Below are 26,749 nucleotides of genomic sequence, written 5' to 3'. Positions count from 1 at the left end.
TAAACCCACACTGGCTTAATCCGATTGGAGTGCCTTAATTACCCACTAAACACCAGGTGCCATAATTTGGTTATATGGTTACCACCCAGCATAGTAAATGGTTTCCTATACACCAGGAAACCATTTGGTTTGTCACTTAGTGTAGTCACCCATAGGCAGAAGGAAGAAGAAAGAATGAAGGAGAGAGAGACAGAAGTGGGAGTATAAAGTCACCTGTAAGCAGAAGGAAGAGGAAAAAATGAAGGATAATAATAATAAGCAAGTAGTGCAAAACAGCCTATGGACCTAAATGCATTCAGACTTCAGTAATTAATCATATATGAACAAATCTTATCAACTATGCAGTATAGAACTATATATCATTTTCATCATGAACAATCAGATTTTAAAATCACATATCCAGTATGTTTTAATCCAGTATGTTTTACTTATGTTTCTTGGTGTATGGCCAAACACGGCAGCACATACCCCCTCGTGCCAAAAAAGGATAATGCTTATTTTGATAGCACAGGGCAACCACATTCCTTGGAAGCCTGACACTACAGAATTAAATTCAAGCAAACAAAAAGACACTTTTCTTATGTCATACAAAACTTTCACACAAGTGGGTCATGTTTCCATTGGTATAACAGACATCACAGCACATTTTCCTTAGCAATATTGCAGATTAGATGTTGAAGTTATCTTATGCTGTTTGTTATCTTTTAAAGAATGAACAGTTTGTATTGATGCCATACAGGAGATTATTAAGATGTAATGGGCAAATTAAGTTGCCAAGGAAGAGGTGTTGCAAATCACCAAAGCTTAAGAATATGGTTTAGTATGTACAGCCATCCACAAAAGTTGTGTTGTTGATCTTGGTCCACATCTTCACCCATGAATAAAGTATTTAACCCTCCACGTTCAGGTTCTCAATAACTTTGAGATAAAGGTTGAGATAGTTAATGCTATGAGGTGTTTAGCCAGTGTCCATAAGTCACTGAGCCTGCAGCAGGTCATTCACCAGCTGTCCTGGGATTCTAGGCCATTAGGTCATCCAGGTTACCAAAGTTATTTCTTCCAACCCACAAGAGTGAATGGATACTTGAGTCAAATGGTACCAGCTGCCTGCACCAGGAATCAAACCTTGGTGCATTTGGACCAGCAGCTTTGTAGCTAGCAGTGGTAGCCTCTCAGCTACCACAGTAATGGAAAACAATATTATTAACAGCGAAATGTTTCCAGTTCATCTGTCTTACACTGAACATGTTTGTGGAGGACCAGAATTGACAACATACCTTTTGGGGATGACTACATTAGCAGTCATGGCAGACTTGAGAGCTGTTGACTCATAACCTATCGCATTAACCTCTTCACTATAAGGGCACCTCATATATTTTTTTCTTGCTACTACTAATGATTTATTAAAGCCTAGGAGAGATCTCATAGTAATGGGATTTAAAACAATCCCTTAACTCCTTCAGTACATTAACATCATTTCAAATTCTAGTCTTTCTGTGGTCAGGCAGTATTCAGCCTAGAGGAGACAAGTCATAGTGAAGTGCCTGTCAGGTCACAAAACTAGGTGGAATGATACAGGGTAGTACGAGTGTATGAAAGAAGTGAGCATAACAATAAAAGTTATTTATAAAAAGATCATTAGGTACAATCACGGTCAAAACTTTTTCCCTACTCATGACTCATTAGAGGTGCAGAACTTTTTTGGTTTCTGTTCTCAGCTTGCAAACAAAACCATGATCTGGAAGTGATTTAAGATTTGACTTCAGCCTTTATGACTGTAGCTCAGTACACTGTATAAGTAGGGAGGAAACACTGACTGTAAGTGTACATGAATCACAGAGCTAGGTAAATGTAAATAAAACAGTCATGGTTGCTTTATCCTGTTAAGTATTTCCTGCCGTAAAAATGTGCCTTCTTCTCGAATGCTGGGGACTTGATTGTGCTGTTGGGCTCGTAGAATGGATTCATTGAGTGCTGCAACAAAACAAATGTGTTTTAGACAAAATTGGTATTATTACTGTTGTCCCAGGTCATCTGAACATGAATCTACCGGACAGTAGGCATCCAGTCATTTCAACCAGGTACAAGTAGGGGATGGCAACCATCATTCACTCACTTGATGTAGTGCTGCCTGCTTCTTTCCCCCTTTCTCATTCTATCTCTGAGTTTATATTCGATTATTCCAGCTGCCAGACAGTTTTATTCAGGTTTGGTGAGACCTTTTGGAATTAGATACAGCCTTCAATGACATTCCCTACAAGAGGTCTGTCCTAAGTTACAGTAAATGTATACATCCAGAGATGGCAAAAATTTATCACTTAATCATATTGCTGGATACTGAAGTTAAATATTAACCTATTTCCACCTACTTTTTGGTGTACCTCTTCATGATGCCACCCCTTTCTCACCCACTTTCTTAGTCCTTATCGCACTCTCCAACCCTGTTACTGCGACCAGTGTGTAATGACTACTGACAATCTACCAAGCATTAACTGTCAGATTTTTATGGGCTTAGACGATCTCTATCACCTCTTCTTCCTCAGATTATTAAATAGCTGTGTAAAGCATGCCATTATCCACTTGTATGTTATATAGTTACACAGAGTACAGTTCTGTCAGTATTAAGGAGATACAAATAATCCGTAAGAAAAGTTAGGTATAGGATGACACACTAATGATCTTGTCTCTGTTATAAAAACTATGCTGCGACCCTTAGACCTCAACAGGAGTAACTTGGGCCTGGCTGTTTCTTTTTTCTTTTTTAATTATTTGTATAAAAAAAAAAATGCAAAGGAAGAGATGCCAGAAAGCCTCCTAAGCCCATGAGGATACAACCAGCCCATGACTGACCTTGATATAAGTCTCATACATCTCCATGAAGAAGTTTTTGATGCCATCATCATTCTTCACGTCGTGGAGACAGATGAAACGTATCCGGCCGGCTGTTACAAAGGCAGACACAAACCTGGGGGGAATAACTGTACTATTGACAATGACACCTAGAACGCAGTCCAGTCGCCTGTCTTTTACCTATTCAGATACAGTGATGTCCTCATAATTTTGTTCTTTCTAATATCATCTTAATTTTTTTGCGTAAATACAGAAAGAAAGAAATTAAGTCCATTACTTCCCCCCCCCCCTACCAGATTACTTCATATAGATAAACAGATCCCAAATAATACTGCACTTAGTACAGGGGTTAATGAAGACTGCTCCTACCCCACTGTTACAAGTGGTCTTCCCCAAACTGAAATATTGTAAAGCTTTCTTTGGCATTCAAACTATTAGACCACCAGGCACTTAATTTCAAGTCTTATGTTAAATTTAGCCAGAGGAACATGCCTTTCACAGTTCATCATCCATTTCCATCTGTCTATCTATCTACTGCCTGACACATCACTCCATGAGGGCCAGCCTGAACTAAAAGATCATTGGGTTATCTGTCCCTGCCCTATAATGATCCAGGTGCTGAAGAACGACACCTATCCATGGTGGCATGTTGGGAGGCTTTGCTGACCTCCCTGTCAACCCCTTCCTAAACCCTAAACAGAGAAGGTTGGACTGTACAAGGGCAGCTTCAACCTGCAGTCCACTAAGTTCATGTCCTGACCAGCCTGGGGTCACAACAACATTGACTTTCCTTCCATATACACCACTAGTTAGCACCTTCACTAAGATGTTTTAGCTTAATTTATTCTCGAGTCCTCCATATGACTTTCGTTTCGTTTCGTTTTGTTTTTAAAGACTTCAACATGCTTGCATGCATCGGCCTTGGTCACCTAATGGCGACTCTCCATGCTGCACGATCCATTGCAGCCTCCCTGTTCAGTCCCTTAACCCTGAGGTCACACAAAGATCCTGCTTAAGTTTAATAAAGTCATCTTGAGGTAGCAAGGCTATCTAGAGTAAAGCTAGTGGACTGAACAAAAAATAAATACATACATAAATAAGTAAATAAATAAAGTATTAAAATAAAAAAGCCAATCCTTATTGCCCCTGTTGAGATGCAGGGGACAAAGACTTGGCTATTGTTGTCCAGTACAAGTAAGGGTAGATGCTCAATCAGCCTACTCCCCCTAGTGGTACTACATGATTGAAAAACCTACAGTAACCTCTTGGGATCAAGCCTTCGTATGATCATCAATCAAACATCTGCAATCTACACACTAGACAGGACTTTCTGTATAATATTATGACATATCACCAGACTGAAAGGGTTAATACCAAAAAATAAATAAGTAAAATTATAAATGTTTGAAAAAAAAAAAAAAGGACAAAAAATATGGACTTTCTGTACTAATAAATTACTTGCCAGCAATATAATTACAGTATATGACTCATCAGTACACACAGATGACACACTTGTACAAATATATAACTCACCACTCATTGAACTTGTCAACAGTGCGGAGGTACATGTTGGAGGTGGTCCACATGGTCTCATCTACAAGATCGAGGGCGGCATGAGCAATGAACTGGTTGAGGTGACGGTGGTCCTCTTTCTGTAAAATGGTAAGGTAAGTCGGTCCCATATTTTCCCCTCCACAGTTTACAAGACAGAGGCTTCACTTCTGTACTGCAGCTTAGAACATTTAAGGATAGAATACTGACATGTGCTCCAGGTGGAGGTTTCAGTTAAATTAATCTATTTATTGCCACACACCTTAATGCCATAATGGGTGGCAACCACTTTACTGTTGCATCGTATGGAGTTCTAAATACTGTACTGTAATAATAACAGTAATAATATAACTAGCCACCTCGGTCTTGTGCCCTAGCACATTAACCACAGTCCTGCCTGACCCAAAAGCTCTACAACCAAACCACATGTTGTCTCAGTTGTCTCTCTGTGCACCCACAACACCATTCCATCACAGCTCAAGTCACAGGTGCTTCTCACACTGTAATGCACTTACACACCCTTACTTTCACAATACAATCCTTCAATATAACTTAGAGAGAAAGAGAGACTGGTAGCACCTGCCTGAAGTGCCCAGTTACTTGACATCCAAATGCATATGGGGCTACAACAACAATACTGTAGTTACTCCTTACTCTCTGAGGTGCATGCAAGCAATATACTACTGTACATTAGACAGCTTCTGACAATGTATGCATTTATGAGTCATAACTTAGGGGATATATGCAAAAATAATATTTTATAAATTATAATTACCAGTAATCATAAAAAAATTCGTGAAAACATATATTAATGCATCAGCAACATAATACAGTAAAGAAAATTTTTTTGGCTCTTCTGACTCCGATATCTTTCAGTTTTATTAAGACTACGTACAGATAATTTCAGACAAAGTGTAGGAGAAATCCCAGTAACAAATGTTGCAAAGTCTATGACAGGGATTTAGTATGATAACTGTGTAATTCACTTTTGATAGTTAAGTAAGGTTACATTACATTGGGAAAGTGGTTCTAACAAGGAGCCTACATGTTGTGGCAATGCAAATCCTTGATGAAACCAAATAGCTGAAGTGTTCAGACACCAAACCTCTTATTTTCCTGTGCCTTGCCGTGGGGAAGGACCCTGGTCCAACCCAGTTAAGGTGTTGTCTATCGTGAGGGGGTGCTGGTTCCCCTGCACATTGTACATACTGTACAGTATAATCAGGCCTCAGTATATGTCAGTTAGGTACAGTATGCAGTATAACAATGAACTAAAAGTTATACCGAGTTTTGCTACAACGACGGTGAAATCCGCATATACGATAATTGTGGTGGCCGCAAATGACAATCCCGTGCTAACACAATGTCTCCCGTACAAGCCGACAGTCAAATATATGAACCAAGATGGCTGCCTGGTATTTACTTTCACAATAATTGCTTCCTTTTCGTTCTGTTTTGTGTGTGCAAAGCCAGTGATAAACCAATGTTATTGTCAGATAACAGTGTATGTGCACAACAAATAGTCTAGTATGCAATATTAAGTGGAGTGATAACTTTTTGTGTGTGAAATACTGAAACTTGTGACTTGGGAATCATTTCAGGCAAGGATGCTACTCCTTGTCGAATGTGAGTGCTACTGAGGGTGCCATGAGCAAGCCTAAAAATGTAAAAAATTTTTAAATTTTAGGCAAAGTGGCGTTTCACCCCCAATATATCCCCACTGAACCCATGTTTTATCAACCTCAGTATATGATAAATTGTTATGCGATGAGTGTTCACTTGATGTAACCAAACTGCATACCCAGGTGTAACTGTACCAATAGGACAACCCCAATGAAGTTGCTTCCCAGTGGTCAGTGGGTTTGCTTGGCCAGACAGACCAGGAGTAAGCAACTGTTTTCGTTTTCTGTTTTCGTTTTTAAAGGCTCCAACATGCTTGCATGTGTCGGCCTTGGTCACCTAATGGCGGCTCTCCACGCTGCACGATCCATTGCAGCCTCCCTGTTCAGTCCCTTAACCCTAAGGTCACACTTAATGACCTCGTCCCATGTCTTTCTCGGTCTACCCCTCATAACCCCACCCCCAATATTAACACTTCTCACCTTCCTCACCCAATAATCATCCCCCATCCTCTCCACATGTCCAAACCACCTCAATCTACCTCTCCTCATCACAACACCAACACACTCCAGTCCCATCCTACCTCTCAACTCTTCCATTGTAAACCCAGCCCCTCCAGGCCTTGGACGCAGGGACGCACTGCACATCCACCTAATCATTGTCATTTCTGTACGTCTGAGCCGGCGAATGTCTTCCTCCTTCACTGCCCAGGTCTCACTGCCATACAGCATTACACTCCTAACACACGCTGCATACAAAGACCCCTTAGCACGTAGGGAGAGCCCCCTCAATGTCAGGAGAGGCAAGAGCTCCCTGAACTTCTTCCAACCACTTCTCACCCTAGCCACAGAGCTAGCTCCAGCCCCACCTCCAGCACACAACATGTCTCCTAAATAACAAAACTCTTCCACACACTCAAGAGATTCACCAGCAAGTTCAATCCTTTCACGTCTGACAATCTCCACCTGCTCACCCCGGCACGCTGTACACATAAAATCAGCATTATCTCGCAGTCTACCTCTGATACCACTACATCTCTTATGCACCCATTTATCACACACACCGCACAAGATGGAATTACTTCCCACGCCCTTGTGGCAAACTGCACATGGCCACTCTCCCTCGTCTTTGACAGTACCGCCACCAACCCTAGATATCATCACTTTTGTTTTATCTGCATTTACCCTTAAACCCTTTTGCCCCATACCATCTCTCCACTTCCTAAACCTTTCCTCCGCCTCCCTTTCATTCTCTGCAATCAACACCAAATCATCAGCATACAACAACTCCCACGGGAGTCCGTTTCTAAAGTCACGTGAAAGGGCTTCAAGTACCATGATAAACAACATGGGACTCAAGACTGACCCCTGATGCACACCAACATTCACGGAAAACTCATCACTCAAATCTCCATTCACTCTCACCTGGGTGTGAGCACCCACATACACAACAACTTTCTAATTATTAAAACAAGGAATCAGATTCCCTTCATCCTATATATATAGTACAAAATGTACCATAATTCATACTAATTACGGCTCTGTTTACCTATTCAGTCCCATGTGGTTTAGTGAGTAATTGCGCTGCTTCAATCGGATTGAGCCGGTGCAGGTTTATATCCAAGGGGTGATTGGGTTACTGCTCACGTAACGTCACTCAGGGATGAGTGAGGCTGGTCACTCTCATCTTAAATGTTAGGACCAACTTGCCTAGCTCCGGGTGCCTACGCTCCTCTTGGGGCAACGTAGTATTAGATGATGGATTCCCCCCCCCCCCCCACAGACAGTATACTTTGTTGGAAACCTTCTGAACTGGAGAGGTTAGATAGATCCTTCATTAATGTATTCAGTAATAGAAGCATTTCCAATAGCAAATGTAATCATCTGGAGGTAGCAAGAATAAGCTAAACTATAATGCATTTGATGTAACCTGGCAAAGATATCTAGCCCCTTTCAGTTCAGTTGAAAACCATGTGCAGTCAGAGTGGAGGGTTGATCTGACTAGTACCGTCACCACTTGTTTTACGTTGATTCGATATATGATAATTTGCTACAACGATAACAGAAAAGTTCCACCCCAATATCTGATTTCTGATGAATTTTCCACTATAGTGATATTGCCCTCGGAAAATTTCGTACGAAGCGCATGGCACACACAAGGCGACAGTCGTTTGTCTCAGGCAAGATGGAGGCCCCAGTGTGCAGAGCATTGTTTTGGTTCAGTTGCGGTCCTGCCATCCCTTCAAAGCCCCGTCTTTTCCACTCGTTCACGTGTTCCCCCCCCCCCCTATCGTCACCTCTCAGCCAAGCATTGTGCTACAGTAGGCCTATACATTGTGTAGCACCAGGCCAATGTTACACAAGTGTGATTGTTGTGTTGTTGCAACAATTTGCTGTAAGTGAGTAATGCTGCCTGTATTGGTGTGATAGTGTTTGTTTTGGTCTTGGAGACAACTTCGACCGACACAGGAAGTGATTAAGATGGGTTGTCATTTTTATTTCAGTCTTGGGTAGGTGATTTTGGGAAGCTGAGTTGATGTAACCCCCTTTATATAATGTGTTTCAATCTCCCGATTTATGATAACATCGGTATACGATAAGGTATGACCTGACGTAACCCCATCGTAAAATGAGTAGTGACCATATTGTAGTAAGAAAATTAAGGCTCATCGAATTTCACGCAACTATGGCTTTGTATTCAAATAATAACAGTGGCCCTGTTCTATCAGGTAAAGGCAAACCAATTACAATGTGCTTTTGTAGTAAAAGAGTTAAAAACTGACCTTGGGTTCTCTGTTAGCTGGTGCAAACTCCATCTCAAACATGGGGTTGTCATGATGGCCGATGATGGCAAAGTAGTAGTTCCCTGGTACAGCCATTATCTTCTACTCCACACACCACTGAAAAACTGTCATCAGATCATCATCATTACTATCATTATCATTTCCATTGCCATCATCATCATCATCCATATTATTTTTTTTTGCACCCAAAAAGTAGGTAAGATAGGATCCACAAAGCAGGGTAGAGAAAAACAAGATAGATAGAGAACTAAACAACAGATTGCCCTTAAAAATTGACCATATACTCACTCACTCAAGTCCCTGGAATCCTTTTCCACCACACCTGCGAAACTGTACTCTTGAATTTTTGGTATACAGTATCTTAGGATACTACATATGCCCACCCAAAACCTTAATACAGTATATATCTTTCATAACTTCTCCATTGATACAAGAATTTTTCAGAAATATAAAATTTATAATAACCAGTTCCAGTAACTAGAAGGGTGGTCACAGCTTTCATCCATGAGAAGAAATCCCAGAAACAACACTGATGCAGAGTGAATGTAACCAAATATATGACTAAAATAAGAAAAAAATTTGCCTAGCTGGTTGTGGTTCAGTTTTTTCCCAAATCCAGTAAATCGTAAACATGGAGGGCCACCTGACACCATCTAGTGGAATATCACACCTACCTTTAAAATTTGCAGTCAACTAGGATGACTTAGCAATCTCTTCAAGCATTCACTTAACTTCACTGACTCAAAAAATAAATAAATAAATAAAATTAATAACACTAATAATAATAATAATGATAATGATGGTGATGATGATAAACAACAGTGACTCAAAAAGATAAAAGATATAAATTCAGACACCAGTAAAAAAGCCTGTTGGTGTCAGGTCTGAATGCTGTCAGTCCCATTCATCATGTTTAAGCAGCTTGGCAAGATGCCAAATTAACTTCAGGGTTTTTGCCACAAAACCTACCACAAGAAAGGTATATACATATATGAATACAATAGACCCTCTTTTGAAGGGGGGGGGGAACATGAAAACTCTCACACAAAATAAATCAGGCAGGCTGTTCCATAGAAACAACTATTATCAGGCTATGGGGAAGGAAATGCCAGAATTTTCCCAAACTCCCTATTTCTGCCCTCTTGAAAAATGTACCCCCACCAAACATATGCATAAAAAACACACTGATCATCATTAAGCATAGATCAAATGTACAAGAATATAATGGTAACATGTGGCCAGTAAGTGGAATTTTTAACTTACCTTTATACTGAAGATGACAAGGTGACAACTGTTTTGGGAGGGGGATATCCGAGGCTGAGGGGCTAGAGGGGGGGGTTAATGAGTGATGCCTCTAACCCCTGAAGAGCTGAGGCTGGGCCTTAAAGCCCTTATAGTCACAGTCCGCATGGGTATTATGAATAGCACTTGGAATGAACCAAGTGTTGGTCATAGATTTTGCCATGCTAAACATGTTAGTCACCGTGCAAAAAACTCTAGGTTGGGATAGAAGTAGTCACATAAAACATTTCATGCAATCGAAGGGTGTATAAACCAAGGGTCTGCTGTATGTGACTAAATAAAGTTGAAGAAAAAAAGAAAAAAGCATAGATTATTATGGTACAGAATACACTATTATCATTACACAGTGCATATACTGTATTGTACCTGCACAACTGCCCCAAAGAAGCAGTTGCCGATTTGTGGTCGATGATTCTGCTGAGCCAGACACACCAGGGTTAAGCAACAACAGCAACAACATATGACACATCTACAAGGCAAGGTGCAAGTATAACACAAACAGCCTGTTTCTTAATCATCTTTATTCAGTGTCATTTTGATATTCAGTAGCAGGAACGCATGACTCTCCTGAGGAAAGACGAGGCACTCTCAAATACAGTTAATCATCTGTCCTCCACCAGACCCTATACAAAATCAAACTTCAGGAACAATACTTTAAAAAAAGAAATAAAAAGAAAAGAAAAGAAAAGAAACTACTTTTGTCCCATTAACAGCAGCAAAATTATCATTAAATAAGACATTAAAGTTAAATATCAATGGTAACTCTTAACACAACACCATAACGCAGCTATGGTAAATATTATGCTCGTATGAAACACTTCATTAAATTGGCAAGGATATTAAATATCTTGTTTTTACTACACTATGACTGAAATGTTAAAACACTTGGTAGAGTTTTGAAATATGTGAGTGACATAATAGAATAAAAGGGATGGAAAATATTCTGTAATTTTATGGAAGTGAAGGTACACTGATCAAAAAGTAGCTACAGTACCCTTGAAAGTACATTGTGGTACAGTACCAGCACAGCCTAATCAATATAATATTAGGAAATGGATTTAGAAGACACTTTTTCCCATTATAGTAATGTAAAACATATACAATGTATATATCAAATGATATCAGTGGGAACAGAAGTTGTAACTGAGATTCCACTTTATATACAGAGTACTCTTTTTATCATTCAAAGCACTTTACATTAGAGCATTAAGTACTGTAACTCCAAAAAATAATAATAATAATAATTCAACAGCAATATGGTGAGATGTGGGGATTATGCTGTGTGAAACACCATACCTGGCTTAGCAAAAATCATTTATGGTATAGAAACACTTGACTGCTTCAACTTTTGTACTTAAAGGAAGGGTCTTTTTCAGTCCATGAGGGGATGCAGCAAACATTATTTAATTACTATTACATTATTCTACATCAGTCACATATTGAGACCCTTTCTGAAGGCACTTGAATAGCTGACTTCAGGCAGTACCAAGTTAATTGTTATAACCTTTTAGCATTAATATACATACTTCCTGGCAAATATCAGACTTTTGTGATGCTATACTGAAACCAAGAGCACCAGTACCATTAAAAATGATCACAACTGATGTTTTGGCAGAATACTAAGAACCTTACGTCAGCTTACAACTGATGATTTTTACTCAGAAATAGAGTCACTGCAACCAAAATACCTTCTTATGACACTTTTCCAAAACATTCTGGCTTATCACCAAAGAATTTCATTCATGTTAGGAAGTACCATTAAGACCAAGGGGATTAAAAATGGCAGCCAATACTTAGCCCATTCTGTGTGATAATCCTTTATACTTCTTTAATAATATATTTCGGTTGCCATCCGATGATTTTCTTCAGCTCAAAAAGGTACCCTCAGATTGAAGTGGCTAACAGCAGTATTCAAAACACTTGAAATGATACCCTGAGAGTTTATGCAATATAACTTCCTTCGAGGTGTACAGGCCTGAAGCTTGCCTATCTTAGGTCAGTATATCTAAGGACAGATCACCAGCCTACGACCCTTGACGACATTACATGATCAAAAAACCTCCAGGTACCGCCTGGAGGATTGCAACTATGGAAGGCCGTCATTCCAAATGAGGCATTCAAACCACTCACCATCAAAATATGCAAATCCTCTAAACTCCCACTGTATATCTTTAACTACAGTACATTGGGTTAGCTTTAAGCCTCAACATTCTCATTTCAGCAAATGAAAGATACTGTACTATGGAAAATAAGTTACAGCACCTCAAAATCCTGCTGCAGTGCATGTGGTACACCTACTTAGCCAAGATAATCAACCCATTCAACTCGTGGATGTATTTTATTTTATTTGTTCCATCACCTGACAATTTTTTTGAGTTTAGGATTGACCTTATCAAGTTGACAGACTAAGTAATAGTCTAATAACCCTTTGATGAGTAGCTGTTCCTACATTAAATAAAAGTCTGGTAGCAGTAGAATTCAGTTAAGATGGACATTTGCCAGGGTTCAAGGTTTTGAAAGTCTGGTTTTCCAGACAAAAAAAATGAATTCCTAGCTGTACTATAGCTTTATCGCTTACTGGTAATTCTGAAGATGAAGGGGAACTGCAAGGCTTGTTGAACGAGTTTGGGAGAGTGTGTATGAAACAGAATCTAAAGGTGAATGTATGGAAGAGTAAAGTTATGGTCTTCGAGAGAAATGAAGTCACTGAATGTTCAGTGAGGTTGGATGATGAGGAAATGGAAAATGGGAGTGCATTTAAGTACTTGGCTAGGGTGATGAATAAGGATGGAAGTTTGGAGGATGAAGTGCTTGAAAGGGTACAACAAGGAAGAAATGTTGCTGGTTCTTTGAAAGCAGTGATGAGAAATAGGGATGTGAACATGGAAGTAAAAAAGTCACTGCATGACAGTATTGTAATACCATTTCTAACATAAGGAAGTGATGCTTGAGCCTTACTGACAGGACACAAGTCAACAGTGAGAGCAGTGGAAATAAGTTATTTGAGAGGAGCATGTGGAGTTGCATGGAGAGACAGACAAATTAGGAAGTGAAGGAGCATTGTGGTGTGGATGTGGATGTGATAGAAAGCATTAGGAGAAATACGTTGAGGTGGTTCAGCCATGTGGAGAGGATGGAGAGCGAGACTAACAAGGAGAGTGTATGTGAATGAGGTGGAGGGGAGGGGAGGGAGGGAAAGGCCGAGGATGAGATGGAGTGGAGAGGTATATGCGAGAAGGGGGGTGTGAGCTGGGGGAAGGGCAGTGAAATGGCAAGGGACGGCAACATGGAGGCGATTTGTTTGTGTCCACCTCTGTGGGATTAAGGTGTCTGGCAATAAATAGATAGATATAATTCTGTCTTAATGTGCTTCGAACCTACTGTAAGTCCTTAGAATAAATCAGTAATATTTCGTAACCTTAATTTAGTTAAACCTTACCAGCTGGGGGACGGTTATATCCGACACAAAATTTGTGGATAGGTGATGCCGGGTGTCATATATTACCGCAAGTGTTTTCACGCCATAGTTGGAAGTGACTGCCACTTGATCTCGTCACCTAAGTGTCTGGAGAAATTCCTCCCACCCGAGGCGAGCATACCTCAGTCGTCACTTTGACTCTGCTAGGTGTAGGGCGATGTTTTCTTAAACCTCTCATCTGATTCCATTCCCGCCTCACATGGACCCATTGCATCATCCACCCCTGCTGAGCCGCTTTCCAAGGATACTAGGAAAGGGCTCAGGGATAATGTCATAGGGCATGCCTTGGATGCAACTATGTCTAGTTTATCTAGTAATGGAGAAGTTATCACGTTAAGAGCGATGCCAAAGTCAGGGCCGCGCGGGCATGCACAAATACATCCTGCCTCGCTTGCCAAATGTTTAATAATCTTCTTCACATCCTTACCCATTGATGCAACCACCTACAGACCTGGGGATGTTCTTATTTGCAAAAAGAACAGTTGGTGAGCAATATGGCATTCGTTTCCCAAACTGCTATACTTTCTGAGATATTAAGGTTTGAAAACAGGCTGTTTTTAAAAAAATGTCAGTACTGAGAGGATGACCACGCTATAAATAGCCCAGCGCTTAGGGGTTAAGGTGTGTTTTTGAGAGAATTATTCAAAATTTCTCGTCTTAACTAGCCAACCCCTTGAATTTCTGGAAACTCATATGCACGTAAGCATGAAGCTGACAGCGTAATTTATCCATATTAAAACTTGACCATTTTATTTCATAAGATTTTATATTATTGTGAAATATCATCTAGCAATCAAAAGATTAAAGTTATTTAATGGTTATTCATCATTTCCATTCCCTTGGGTTGTACTTTTGTCAAGTCAGTAGGTTCCATAGCACCTCATCCGTACATGTACAGTACATATGTTTCTGCATATGGCACATTAATATTCTCATCATTATCGAGCAGCATGAAAAGCTGCCACTGGGTGACCATGGCAGATGAATGCAAGCAATGGTGGAGTCTTTGTAAACAATACAAATGATACAGTTATAGACAGTTCATAACCATATAAAAGACAGAACACCATGATAACAATGAGGGCATTATTCACAATAAAATGGCAGGAAAGAAGTGCTAGAATGGCTGCTGAGCTTAAGGGCCATGGTCTAGTCATCACGTGAGACTTTCAAGCTCCTTTTCCTTAAGTTTATATCTGTATATGGCACATTCCCCTGTGTACTGTAAATGAAAACTATATCAGTTTTAACCTCTTGGCTGTGTCTGGCATTCTGGAAATGCCAATCGGTAGACTGTGTTGTACATTCTCGAAGAGACTCGTGAAATATTGTGAACTTTTCAGTCATTTTTCGCGCCTACTGCCTGCTTATGCTTGATAAGTGGATCACAGATCGTCAGTGTGTACCGTAAACTTTGTCAGACTAAAATATTAAAATGTTTGATTAGGTACAAGTGGGTCAAAACACATGAAAACTGGATTTTTTTTTTAACCAGTTTTTGTGCACCACAGACATAAGCAATGTTTAGGGCCACTGCAGCCTAGGGGTTAAAATGGTACAGTATAAGTAATAAATAACTTTAAAAATATAATATGCAATAAGCAAAATAAATTTTTACAGAAGAAATATTAGAGAAAAATAATATGTACTTTGCAAGACAGAATTACGTATGTAATATGAAAGATTAATTAATGTGAAAGATGTGTTAGAGAATAACGTGTAGTATGCAGATCATTAACAGAGATGTTAGAAAGCCACCTTAACTGTCACAAATACTGTACAACCCTTTGGCTCCCTGAGTGCATAAAGCAGAAATACAGTACTTATGCTTGAAGGCCTGAAAAGAGCACCAATACCCAAACTACAATACAGTGTATACAACTCCTTACCCTGAAATAGTACTTCAGTAAATTCTGTCCATCCTAACCCTTTGGCTGCAGACTGCCTACTTGGCATTTTATTTTAGCTAACGTCAAACTATTTCATGATGCTTATGAGAAATAAGAGCACCCAAAATGCTTAACACCCAGTACTGTGGTCAGTTTTTGTATCTTAAACAAGTTTGCATTTACTGCAGCTTTAAACAGATCATTTTATTGCGCTTCTAGAAAGCTGTTGCCACCAAATGGTTTACTTGGCCAAACATTACCACATCTCCATCACACAGGCTGAGCTGCAACAACAGATCAGTAATGACGAAGTGCTATGGAAATGATGTGGAACCGCAGTACAGTACTGTTCTATTCAGCCTTTGAATGACAAATTATAAGCTGAAAAAGGAAAAAAAATCTCAGACAAGTTGATGTCAATGAACTAAGAGCCAGCAGATAAACCCAAAAGTTTTGTTTTTCACTACCAAGTGCTTGACCCACTTTCAATATAAACTAGCCCTCAGACTGATTCCCATATCTTAAGACAACTTTCTAGCATATCTACCGAAGCTTTCTTTCTTTGTATATTATGCCTTCTTATTCCTTTGTACTGTATTTATTATCGGTCTTTTTGATATGGACATAGATTGTATAAATATCATACTTGATAATACTGTACTAACATCATATGCAGAAATAAACTGTTAGGTCTAGGTGCTAGGGTACAGTCACCTTCACTTGCAAGTACTCTGGGGGTGGCGTTGGTGTCTCAAGTCTGCTGTGTCGGAACAGCCCGTATTTAATGGTCAGGCCACAGTCCTCATAAGTTGTAAATAAATACACTGGTGCCTCATATGACCGCCACCACACCAACCCATGTAATAACATGCCCTTGTTATGTGATAAGGGTGCATTTTTAAAAATTCATCATAACAATTTATTGTACATCGTCGGTTATAACATGTGTTCGATGAGGATATGCTTTTAGTCACAGGTAACCTACCCAACAGAGTCTAAAAACTGCAATCACATATCAACCTATAAGACTTCATGAAGGATCATAATCATCGTATATGCAAAAATTCCATGGTACAGTAAATAGAAAAAAAGTCTTAACTTTTTCATCATATAAGCGATTTATTGCACACCAGTTCATCACAGAATGAGTATCTGCTGTTATTACAAGTGAAAGTGACTGTACTTCCTGAACCCATGAGAACATAGTGCAGAGTATCAGTTGCCGTACTAAGCCCTTTACTGCCATGTCTGATTTTATATTATTACTGCTCCCACCAAACAATTACTGTATGTTCAAAGAAAATGCCTCACAGTGAAGGGGTCAAAAGCAGTCTCTCTTAACTCCTTTGGAACACTCGTGTCTTATTCTTGCCACAACCACTTGCCCCAACCCAACAGCAACAACAACCAGATGATTTTATTTAACTTATTCCAGACTCCTCACAGTGATGGGGCAAAGAACACTTGTAACTGATGATCATGTGCCACATCAATATCAAAGAGAAGTTATAAGCACACAGTAACAGCCAACCCCATGTTATCCGTTTCAAGGTGTAGGAGTCTAAAGTTGGATACCATAATCCAGTACATTTACACCCTTGAATCCCTGGTGATTGCCTTCTTACTTAATTCTTGCCACAGGACTTTTATCATTTTTTAATGTAGGGAAGGATTCTCAAACTGAAGGAATTTATTGAAGCAATATCCAGTCCCTCCAATTTGAAAAGTCTATGCGAAGCTGAATAATATTGTTGAAAAATGGCAAGAATAAAAGGAAAAAGCTTTTCCCAGACTCAGTGGGTAAAAGGTGGGAAACTAACCTACACCTCTAATAACAATACTGTATAAGAGTTCCAATCACCTCTTCAGGGTCAAACTCATGAGGGGAAAGAAAAAAATCTCCGACCACAAAGAACAGTAACTCTGACTGCAACTGACACTTTACAACAAGAATGGCAACCAAATCACCTCACCCAAAAGCCCAGGACTAGATAACTGACCACAAAACCCTAAAGACTTGAGGCTGTATTGTAAGTGGCATAGGAGGGTTTGTAGCATCTCTCCCATAGTGACTTAATTTGTATATTACACCTTAATTTTCTCTTCTATATTATTTATACTGTTTTAACACTTTCTGTCAGGGTGATGTCCTTTTGCATTATTATTGCAGCTTCTAGGTGATTGTGTTCAATTTACTGGAACAATTAAGAGGTGAAAGAGTTAAGGGGTTTACATTCAACCCTTCCTGTCCAGAAATTCTCTCCTAAGCTGGATAAAATCATCTATAGATAACAGGAATAATTTTGAAAATGTATCCCCATGCTTGCATCAGTTAATACCGGAGGATATTTAGGTGTAATGTGCTCAAGGAATCGCTAAGGAAGAGGCATTGTGAAATCTACAGAGCCACTTAAAACACGACCCACAATGGTAAAAAGTCAAAACCCACCAACCACCTAACCCAAATTTCATACACTATATTTTGGCATGTAAATACAGTACAGGCAATCCTCATTATAAGTATGGATATGGTTCTATAATATCAGAAATTATTACGTACAAGTGCTACTGCAGATTGGCAGAAAGTGACTGATCAGCGTCATAGATAGCAATGGGACCTTTAACAGTTAAGTTTTCATTTAGTGAGGAGGTAACGACAAAAAAAAAGTTGTTGAGACGACCGTACTTATAATAGGGAATACCTTGTATGGCAAAAGTCCTCATATATATATATATATATATATATATATATATATATATAATATATATATACACACACACATTACAATATTACAATAAAGAGCCAAGTTGATGAATATTATAAGCTGGTGGGGAGACTCAATATACATTACTGTAACTCAGACTATGTTTCTCAGACTTTCAAAATTACCATACCATCTTCTGTACAATCATGACTTTGTGTTTTATATTGTACTGTATTCTTACTAACACAATTTTATGCAGCTCATATGCTGTCTGTTACAGGATGATAATCAAGGAACCCCCCTCCCCTTCCCCATTCCAAAATCACAAGTTATATTCTCTCAGTAAACTTTGTTGCCAAAAAATTCATTGTTAAATATTGATTTACTACATGGAAAAAGTGAAATCAAAGTGATATATATATATATATAAATTACCAGTATGGACTTCCCATATGAAGACTTTTGCCACATAATCAAAATTTAAATGGTTACCAAGTTTTTAATATATTAAGCTTTATGCTAAATTAGTGTGAAATAATATATACTGAGATCTAACCTGTTAATATTAAATAATTCAGCACTGAGAAAAGAAATAAAACTTTGCAGTTACAGCACTGTACAGTACAGCAAAGGTTATAAATAAATCAGTGCAGAAATCTAACACATCACAGACTTACATAAATAAGCCTAAAATAAAACTGGTGCTTAAAGAGAATGTGTGATGTATAGCACTTTACACCCTGCCACATACAGTCCAAGCTGGAACAGCCCTTCTGTTCATTCTCTTCATACTATGTACATGTCAAAACTCTAGTATAACGAATAAATAAATTTAAGATAATCCTAGCTGAAATACAACTGTACTGTCAGCACTGAAAGACATGTATTTCATGAAGTGTAGAAAACAAAAAATGTTTGAGTGGCATACTGTGCAGAATTATTTTAATGGATCAGAGTCAAGGAAAGAATAAATGCACTTGGCTTTCAAAGATAACCATTTTGTGGACTGTAAAGTGCAATAATGGCAATCATATGATCTGTCGGATAAAATGTAACAGCATTAGTAATTATAATGTCCAAAGCATGAAAAAACACTTATGTAGTACCTAGAAAATAAATAATACAACCTTATTTACCTTTAAACTGTCATCACAACCAAATTAATAATCAATTCAATTAAGGCAATATAACATTGCTCAGTGGAATTGTATAAGGTACATGTAGTATTTACTGGGTAACTGAAAGTGTAAAAACAGTAATTAGAATCCGCTGACATATGGTCATACCTGTAAAATACGGCTGAGCTGATGATTATGCTTAATTCTGAACAACCTCTCTGGGTAAGATAAAGCACTCTAAGAGAACACTGTATATCATCCCTGGAGGTCATTTATCTCACTTATTAACCACCAAGCAAAATTCCATCAAAATTAAATAACAGTAAATATTCCTGAAATATACACAACCATTTAGGCATTATGTACACAGCTCTGAGGACTAATAAATACAACCTGATAAAAGACATTAGACTGAGCACTGGATACACTGGTTGATCTTAAAAATATTCTATAAAATCACCTCTTCAAAAACATCACAAACTCACAACCTATAGTTTACCCCTGTTGTAATCAAACAGCTCAGTTAATCAATATCACCATTTGTAGCACCAGCAAAACCCAAAGCTGCATTTTCCCTCCCACTCCGTAGCAACTTCAGCTTCAGAGACCAGTACTGGGACTGATAAGTATGGGCTTGGAGCTCCTTTTCAAGCAGCTTCATCCTAAGGTCGTGCTCTTTTCGTTCCTGCTCCAAGCGCTGGGTGGTTAGTTTGGTGTTCAGAGCTTTCTCAGACAAATGCTCCACTTTATCAGTCTCTTCAGCCGGTGTTGGTGAGACCATGCTGTTGCCACCAATACTGTCTACAGTCAATCCCGAACTCAAGGGATTATGGTAGGCTGAATTATGGCCTTTGGTTTTAGATACCCCGTTAGACTTTTTGGGACTTTTACTATTAGTTGTCTTATTGTTAGAGGATTGGTGTTTGTTTGGCACCATCTTTTTTAAACTAGGCATTGGTTTCATAGAGGCTTGACCCGGTGAGTTGCTTGGTGATGCAGAACTTCTGGGATGGATTCCCATATGTCCTGGAACACTGACTGGGTTTGGAATATTAGTTATGGATAAGCAAGATGCTAACCCTTTCGGCAAGATAGGGATCTCTGACACAGCAGCCATGTTGAGCGCTGTCATGGGCTGAGATTTCTTTTTACCATGCTGAACCTTGGTACATTCAGGAAAGTTATAATGGCCACCACTAGAACTTTTATGTGACCCCACCAGGCTACTCTTTCCAGAACCAGACTTCTTGGAGGGTAAGCGCTTATTTGCAGCTGCCAGGAGAAGGCTGGATAACTTAGGGGACTCTTGTCTGGCCCGCTTAAGTGCTGGTTCACGATCTTCATCCCCAACACCCTCGCCACCTGGCCAGCTGAGCTCTTCTCCACCTGGTTCATAGTCTGACACAACAAAAAAATTATATCAGCTGTGTAAATAAACAGTAACTATGATGGTAACAGCCAATCCAAATTACCCTATTTCATATACAGTACAGTACTGTATCTATGCCTAAGGCTGGCTACTGTAGTCCATTACATACAGTTCAATGTCAGCTAAATATGGTACATTCACTTAGCCCCTTGACCCTGGGTGACGTGTTTCTTACTTCTTTCTGGCTGCCACCAGATTTTGCTCAGTTTAGGACAAGTCTCATGTCCCAAGGAGTTTACGAAAACTTTTTCTTATGATCTCAGTTAGAAAATGTCTATCCCAGTCTGAATAAAAAAAGAGTACAGTATTTAGAAAAAGACATCCCCGCATTTAATACGTTAATCTGCAAATACCTACACTGTATAACCAAGGTAGGAGTTCGGGTACGTTCTCTGTATTCAGTACGGTACTGTTGTCAAAACTGGTGAAAATTTTCTTCAGTACCATTCTTGTCAAAACCTGAATTTACTTTTTCCCCTAAGGTACACTCCTGGTTGCATAAAATGGTTATGGTATGACATTTTGAAACACTTCCCTGCCATATAACAGGGATTTACTGGTCAGATCCATATTTGTGGAGTAACAGGTCAACCTGGCCCCAAGCTGTTCCAGTTAGGCTATGTTAGATTTGGTTAATTTAGATTGTTAGTTTTAGTTATATTAACCTGCCCCATCCCGACCACTTTTCCACCACCGACTGCCCCCAATCCCGACCTTTCCCCCCCCCCCCCCTCAAACCTCCGCTTTTGGTGAGAAACATTGAAAATTCATAGAGAAATCGCTCACCTGAGGTTTAAAATACTCGATCCAGGTAGCAGTACCTCCTTACCTTACTTGGTTTTCTAACAGGCTGGCACCAAAGAAAACAAGTTCTATGGGAGGGTAACTATTTCACACCGCTCATAAACGGTATTTATTTATTTACTTGGTACGAATTTATATGTAGTACGAGAGTATATTGGTTTTCAAACAGTAATATAGGCATTATAAGCATTGTTTCACTCACTAACTCATCACCATACCTGACCTTTTTTTGCCACATTACCTGATCATCATTTCTGACTGTTTCTTCCTCTAATGCTATGTAAAGTTTGTCCTCCACATTGTCATCGATTGGGGAATCACTTTGGCCCTGAATTTCGTACCGTGGCATGACATGGCTTTACTGGCCAGGTCACTGATAACAGGTGAATTGCTGAGACAATGGCATGCAGGGGGTGGGGGAGGTCATGCTGGGTAAGGCATTGTCCCTGCCTGGCATCTTGTAGAGGAAGGTGTCCCATGTATACGTACCAAAAATCACTCGCGAAAATTGAAAATTGTGCAAATTAGGGTCCTTGCAACTGATTCACGTTTATGTATGTCGACGGGATTGGCAGTGACAAAACGTGTGGACGTTAATTCACGTCGACGGGACGCCGCGGGTTAAGGTAGACTACTGTAGATTATGCACAATGAGCTTATATTACAGAGCCTTTTATTCTAAGCAGTGTTCCTCCTATAAACATCCTTTACAAACCAGCTTTAATTCCTACTGAATATTCATAGTTGTTTACAGTGGCTACTGTATCTCGCACAGAGGTCGCTACAACGGAACTTTGTAAGGATACTGGTTTAGGTTATGGTAATACTGTACCTTTAGTTATGTATTTGGTACTCCTTGAGACATAGGACCACCTCTTAATCAATTGTTCATCTGTTCGTTTATATAGGCTTTAACATGTTCGCATGCGTCGGCCTTGTCACCTAATGGCAGCTCTCCACACTGCTTGGTCTCTGGTAAGACTCTCTGTTCAGTTCCTCATCCCAGAGGTCACACTACTACGGTATTAACAAAAAAATTTACCGACTTTTGAATTTATTCAGCGATTTTGTAAGCATGTACAGTTTTTTTTTTTTTTTTTTTTTGCACAAAGGGGATCCATCAATAAACTAGGAAAATACTAAAATATATGGGATTGGTTAGGTTAAGGTTAGCATAAAATTAGGTTAGGATAAGGTTAGCATAAAATAGTTTAGGTTAGGATAAATTAGGTTGTCTGATAAGGGCAATTTTGTGTCAAAAATGCCATGCTAAGATAGCATCTGTCTCTTTTTGGCTCACACCAGATAGCATCTGTCTGTCTTCAGTGTCTCTGGGAATTGTAAAAAGACTGCTTTTTAACCCTTACCAAGCTGCAGACCTCATTTGAAGCACAACAAAGTTCTATAAGGGCCAAGCTGCAAGCCTTACCGGGTATATGAAGTTCAGTTTACAATGGATACCCGGTTTAATAATGACTTTGGGGAGGTGAACCACCTTAAAAAAAGAATTAGCCCTGCATGGGTAAAATGCTATTCACTGCTTACTGTAGAAGATATAAAAAACAGTGAAACTTGAACAGTCTACCTATCTATCTATTGCCAGACACCTTAATCCCGTAAGGGGTGGCCACAAACAGATCGCCTATATGTCGCCCTGTCCCCCGCTATTTCACTGCCCTGCTCCCAGCTCACACACCCCTCTCTCATGTACGGTACCTCTCCACTCCATCCCTCCATCTCATCCTTGGCCTCCCCCTCCCTCTCCTCCCCTCCACCTCACTCACATACACTTTCCTAGTCAGTCTCTCACTCTCCATTCTCTCCACACATCCAAACCACCTCAGTGTGTTTCTTTTAACGCATCCTTGAACAGTGCACTCAGAAAATACTAAAAGAATCACAGGAAGGATTTTGGTAAAGAAAAACCTGAAGAAAACTGCAAAATAAGATGATCCTGTCTCTATGGAGATTACATTTATGGAAAACTGATGTCAAAATTAAATGTATAAAAGAAAAAAAAAGGAAACAATTCCAATCTTTTCAAGAAGTTTCGAATAGTGGTTAATGTTGGTTAGATTAAGTTAAACTAGATTGTTAGGTTTGGTTAAGCAAATCTTGGTGTGCTTTGATTAAGATAGGTTTGGCTGTGGTTTGATTAAGACAGGTTTGACTGAGAACAGACAGAACGACCAGAAAATGTCACGAGCCTCACCTGAAGTAAATGTATTGGTGTCTTGGTCAGGTGGTTCAACCTTGACCTGCACACTGCCATCCTCAACCCCAGCCTCCTCCGTCTTCACCATCTCCTTCTCTGCCTGCTTGGCTCGGTACTTCATGTTGTCCCAGCACTTGCGTAACTCCTTCTCTGTACGAACCATGATGTTCTCTGTCCCATTATACTCCTCCACAATCTGCTGCCACACGTTCTGCTTCTCAAGGTAAATCTCGCGTGTGCGGCTCCGTGTGTCCACGATGTTACGGTATTTGTTGATGATGTTGACCAGGACTGAACGCTCGAACTCAGTGAAGATGTTGCGGTGAGTCAGGACACCATTGGACATATTTTTTAGGACTGGGTAGGCATAGTTGGTGGGTTCAACAGTTGTGATGACCTCGAGAGGTAGGTCTGCAAGAGGATAGCATTCCCCATCCATACCGTAGCCACCAAGGGATTCACTTGCTGCACTTCCAAATTCCTTCATGGAGTCTTTCTTGACCTCCATATTTTTCAAGTCTTCACATTTCAGAGTTTCACCTGATTTGCCTGGATTTTCCACACCCTCTTCTCTACTGGCATCACTGGCTTCTGAGTCGGAGTCATCATCTTTGCCATCCTCTTCATTTTCATCTGACTCTTTGCCATTTTCAGTATCATCATGCTTACTCTCACCATCACTGTCTACATCCTCACTGCCTGAAGGTGAGGAGGATCTCTCAGCACCCTGGTCCTCCATGGTTTGTAAAGCCAATAATAATCCTTGATGAGAGTCTATGTAACAACTTGGCACTCACAACCTTCCACAGACATCACCACAACATCCCAGCACTGGGATCTAAAGTTAATTTCTCATTTTGCTTTTGGTATCACAAAACATCACAGCAGCTGGTGATGCTCTGCCACCGTGGGTACTCTTGCCTCATCCTGCGCCTGACACCTTAACTTTCCTTATCCTTGAACTGTGTCCGACTTGACCCTCTCATCAACTCCCCTGGGCAGGAGCCTTAACAAGCTGGGATAAGTCAGGAAGCAGGATCTGATCAGACTAATCAAACTATCCGCAATACACCCTCAAGCAGAGTACAGGTAAGTAAAAGGTGTGAGAGGGCGCAGGTGTCACTTAATATGGCGCTCGGTGAAAGGAACTCGGCAGTGCCTCGTCCTCATTGGTCGAGGAGCAGCTCGAGGTGGCCGCCAGCCAATCAGCGCCAAGAACCTCCCACTCGAACCTCGATCTTTCCACCGTTTTTCCTCACAACTCAGGCTAAAACAAGGCACATTACCTACCTTACAAGTTTTACCGATTCATTTTATTGATACAGAGTGAAGAATCAACCAACCTGGACCCAGCAGTGAATAATAAAAGCGAAAGAAATATCCAGTGTCAGCTTTCTCCGATTATTCTCGGCCTTGACAGTGACGTCACTGATCACGAATGTTGACCACTGGTTGAACGGGATAACTAAACGGAGCCGCACTCGGTCCTGGGACAGTAAGACAGTATCTATATATATATATATATATATATATATATCAAATTATTGAGAAAATATAGTAGTACTTGAGTTACATGACGCACGAATAGCATGCCGGTTGATTGGTTGCACAATAAATGTATAAGTGGCCTTAAATTAACGTTTCTAATGTGTACAGTTTTACCAAAATATTTAATTGTACATACATCCTACCTCCTACACACCACAGCACAATATCCTACCTCCCACACCACGCACCACACTATCCTACTATATTACATTCCACACCACACCACTCCACACTATCCTACCTCCCATACCAAACCATCTCATACCTCCCACACATCATATCCTACCTGCAGCACCACACCATACCGCTATCCTACTTCCAAAACCACACCATATCACTATCCTACCTCCAACACCACACCACACTATCCCACCTCCCACATCACAGCAACCTAAATCCAACAGGACCAACACCACACTCTTATCGTTCATCCCCCCACCACACATCGCACTATCCTGCCTCTCTCACCACATACTACACTATCCTCCCCCCACACACACCACACTATCTTCCCTCCCCCACCACACACCACACTATCTTCCCTCCCCCACCACACACCACACGATCTTCCCTCCCCCACCACACACCACACTATCTTCCCTCCCCCACCACACACCACACTGTCTTCCCTCCCCTACCACACACCACACTATCTTCCCTCCCCCACCACACCCCATACTGTCCTACCTCTCCCACCACACACCACACTATCCTGCTTCTTACACCGTTCCAAACTATCCTACCTCCCCCACCACACACCACACTGTCCTACCTTCCCCACCACACACCACACTATCCTGTCTCCCCCCAAAACACACCACGTATGTTATCCTACCTCCCTCATCACACACCACACTATCCAACCTCTCCCACTACACACCACACAGTCCTACCTCCCTCACCACACACCACACAGTCCTACCTCCCTCACCACACACCACACAGTCCTACCTCCCTCACCACACACCACACGGTCCTACACCTCCCCCCACCACTCACCACACTATCCTACCTCCCGCACGACACCACACTATCCTACCTTCCCCACCACACACCACACCACACTGTCCTACCTCCCCCACCACACCACACTATTCTACCTCTCCCTCCCCCTCCCCCACCACATACCACACTATCCTACCTCCCCCTCCCCCACCACATACCACACTATCCTACCTCCCCCTCCCCCACCACATACCACACTATCCTACCTCCCCCTCCTCCACCACATACCACACTATCCCACCTCCCCCTCTCCCACCACATACCACACTATCCTACCTCCCCCTCCCCCACCACATACCACACTAACCTACCTCCCCCTCCCCCACCACATACCACACTATCCTACCTCTCCCTCCCCCACCACATACCACACTATCCTACCTCCCCCACCACACTATCCTACCTCCCCCCACCACATACAACACTATCCTA

At 40.6% G+C, this 26,749-nt stretch overlaps 2 protein-coding genes across 2 annotated transcripts; both read right to left on the bottom strand.

The window, feature by feature from the left end:
* Trs20 (trafficking protein particle complex subunit 2) lies at nt 1–25,174 on the bottom strand. Its single transcript, XM_080275369.1, has 5 exons — nt 25,108–25,174; nt 8,804–8,928; nt 4,384–4,502; nt 2,851–2,965; nt 1–1,974 (listed from the first exon to the last, which is right to left on the bottom strand). The coding sequence occupies exons 2-5, from the start codon at nt 8,897–8,899 to the stop codon at nt 1,876–1,878; spliced, it is 429 nt and encodes a 142-aa protein (XP_080131495.1). The 5' UTR covers nt 8,900–8,928; nt 25,108–25,174; the 3' UTR covers nt 1–1,875.
* LOC145403677 (uncharacterized) lies at nt 19,840–24,503 on the bottom strand. Its single transcript, XM_080275368.1, has 2 exons — nt 23,762–24,503; nt 19,840–20,702 (listed from the first exon to the last, which is right to left on the bottom strand). The coding sequence occupies exons 1-2, from the start codon at nt 24,501–24,503 to the stop codon at nt 19,840–19,842; spliced, it is 1,605 nt and encodes a 534-aa protein (XP_080131494.1).
* Nucleotides 25,175–26,749: the final 1,575 nt, after the last annotated feature.

This window comes from Coenobita brevimanus, chromosome 61, assembly GCF_032717465.1.
Source record: "Coenobita brevimanus isolate Jiangsu-jjx chromosome 61, ASM3271746v2, whole genome shotgun sequence".
Taxonomy (NCBI): Eukaryota; Metazoa; Arthropoda; class Malacostraca; order Decapoda; family Coenobitidae; genus Coenobita; species Coenobita brevimanus.
Note: the sequence above shows the minus strand (reverse complement) of the source record. Positions and strands in the feature narration are given on the sequence as shown.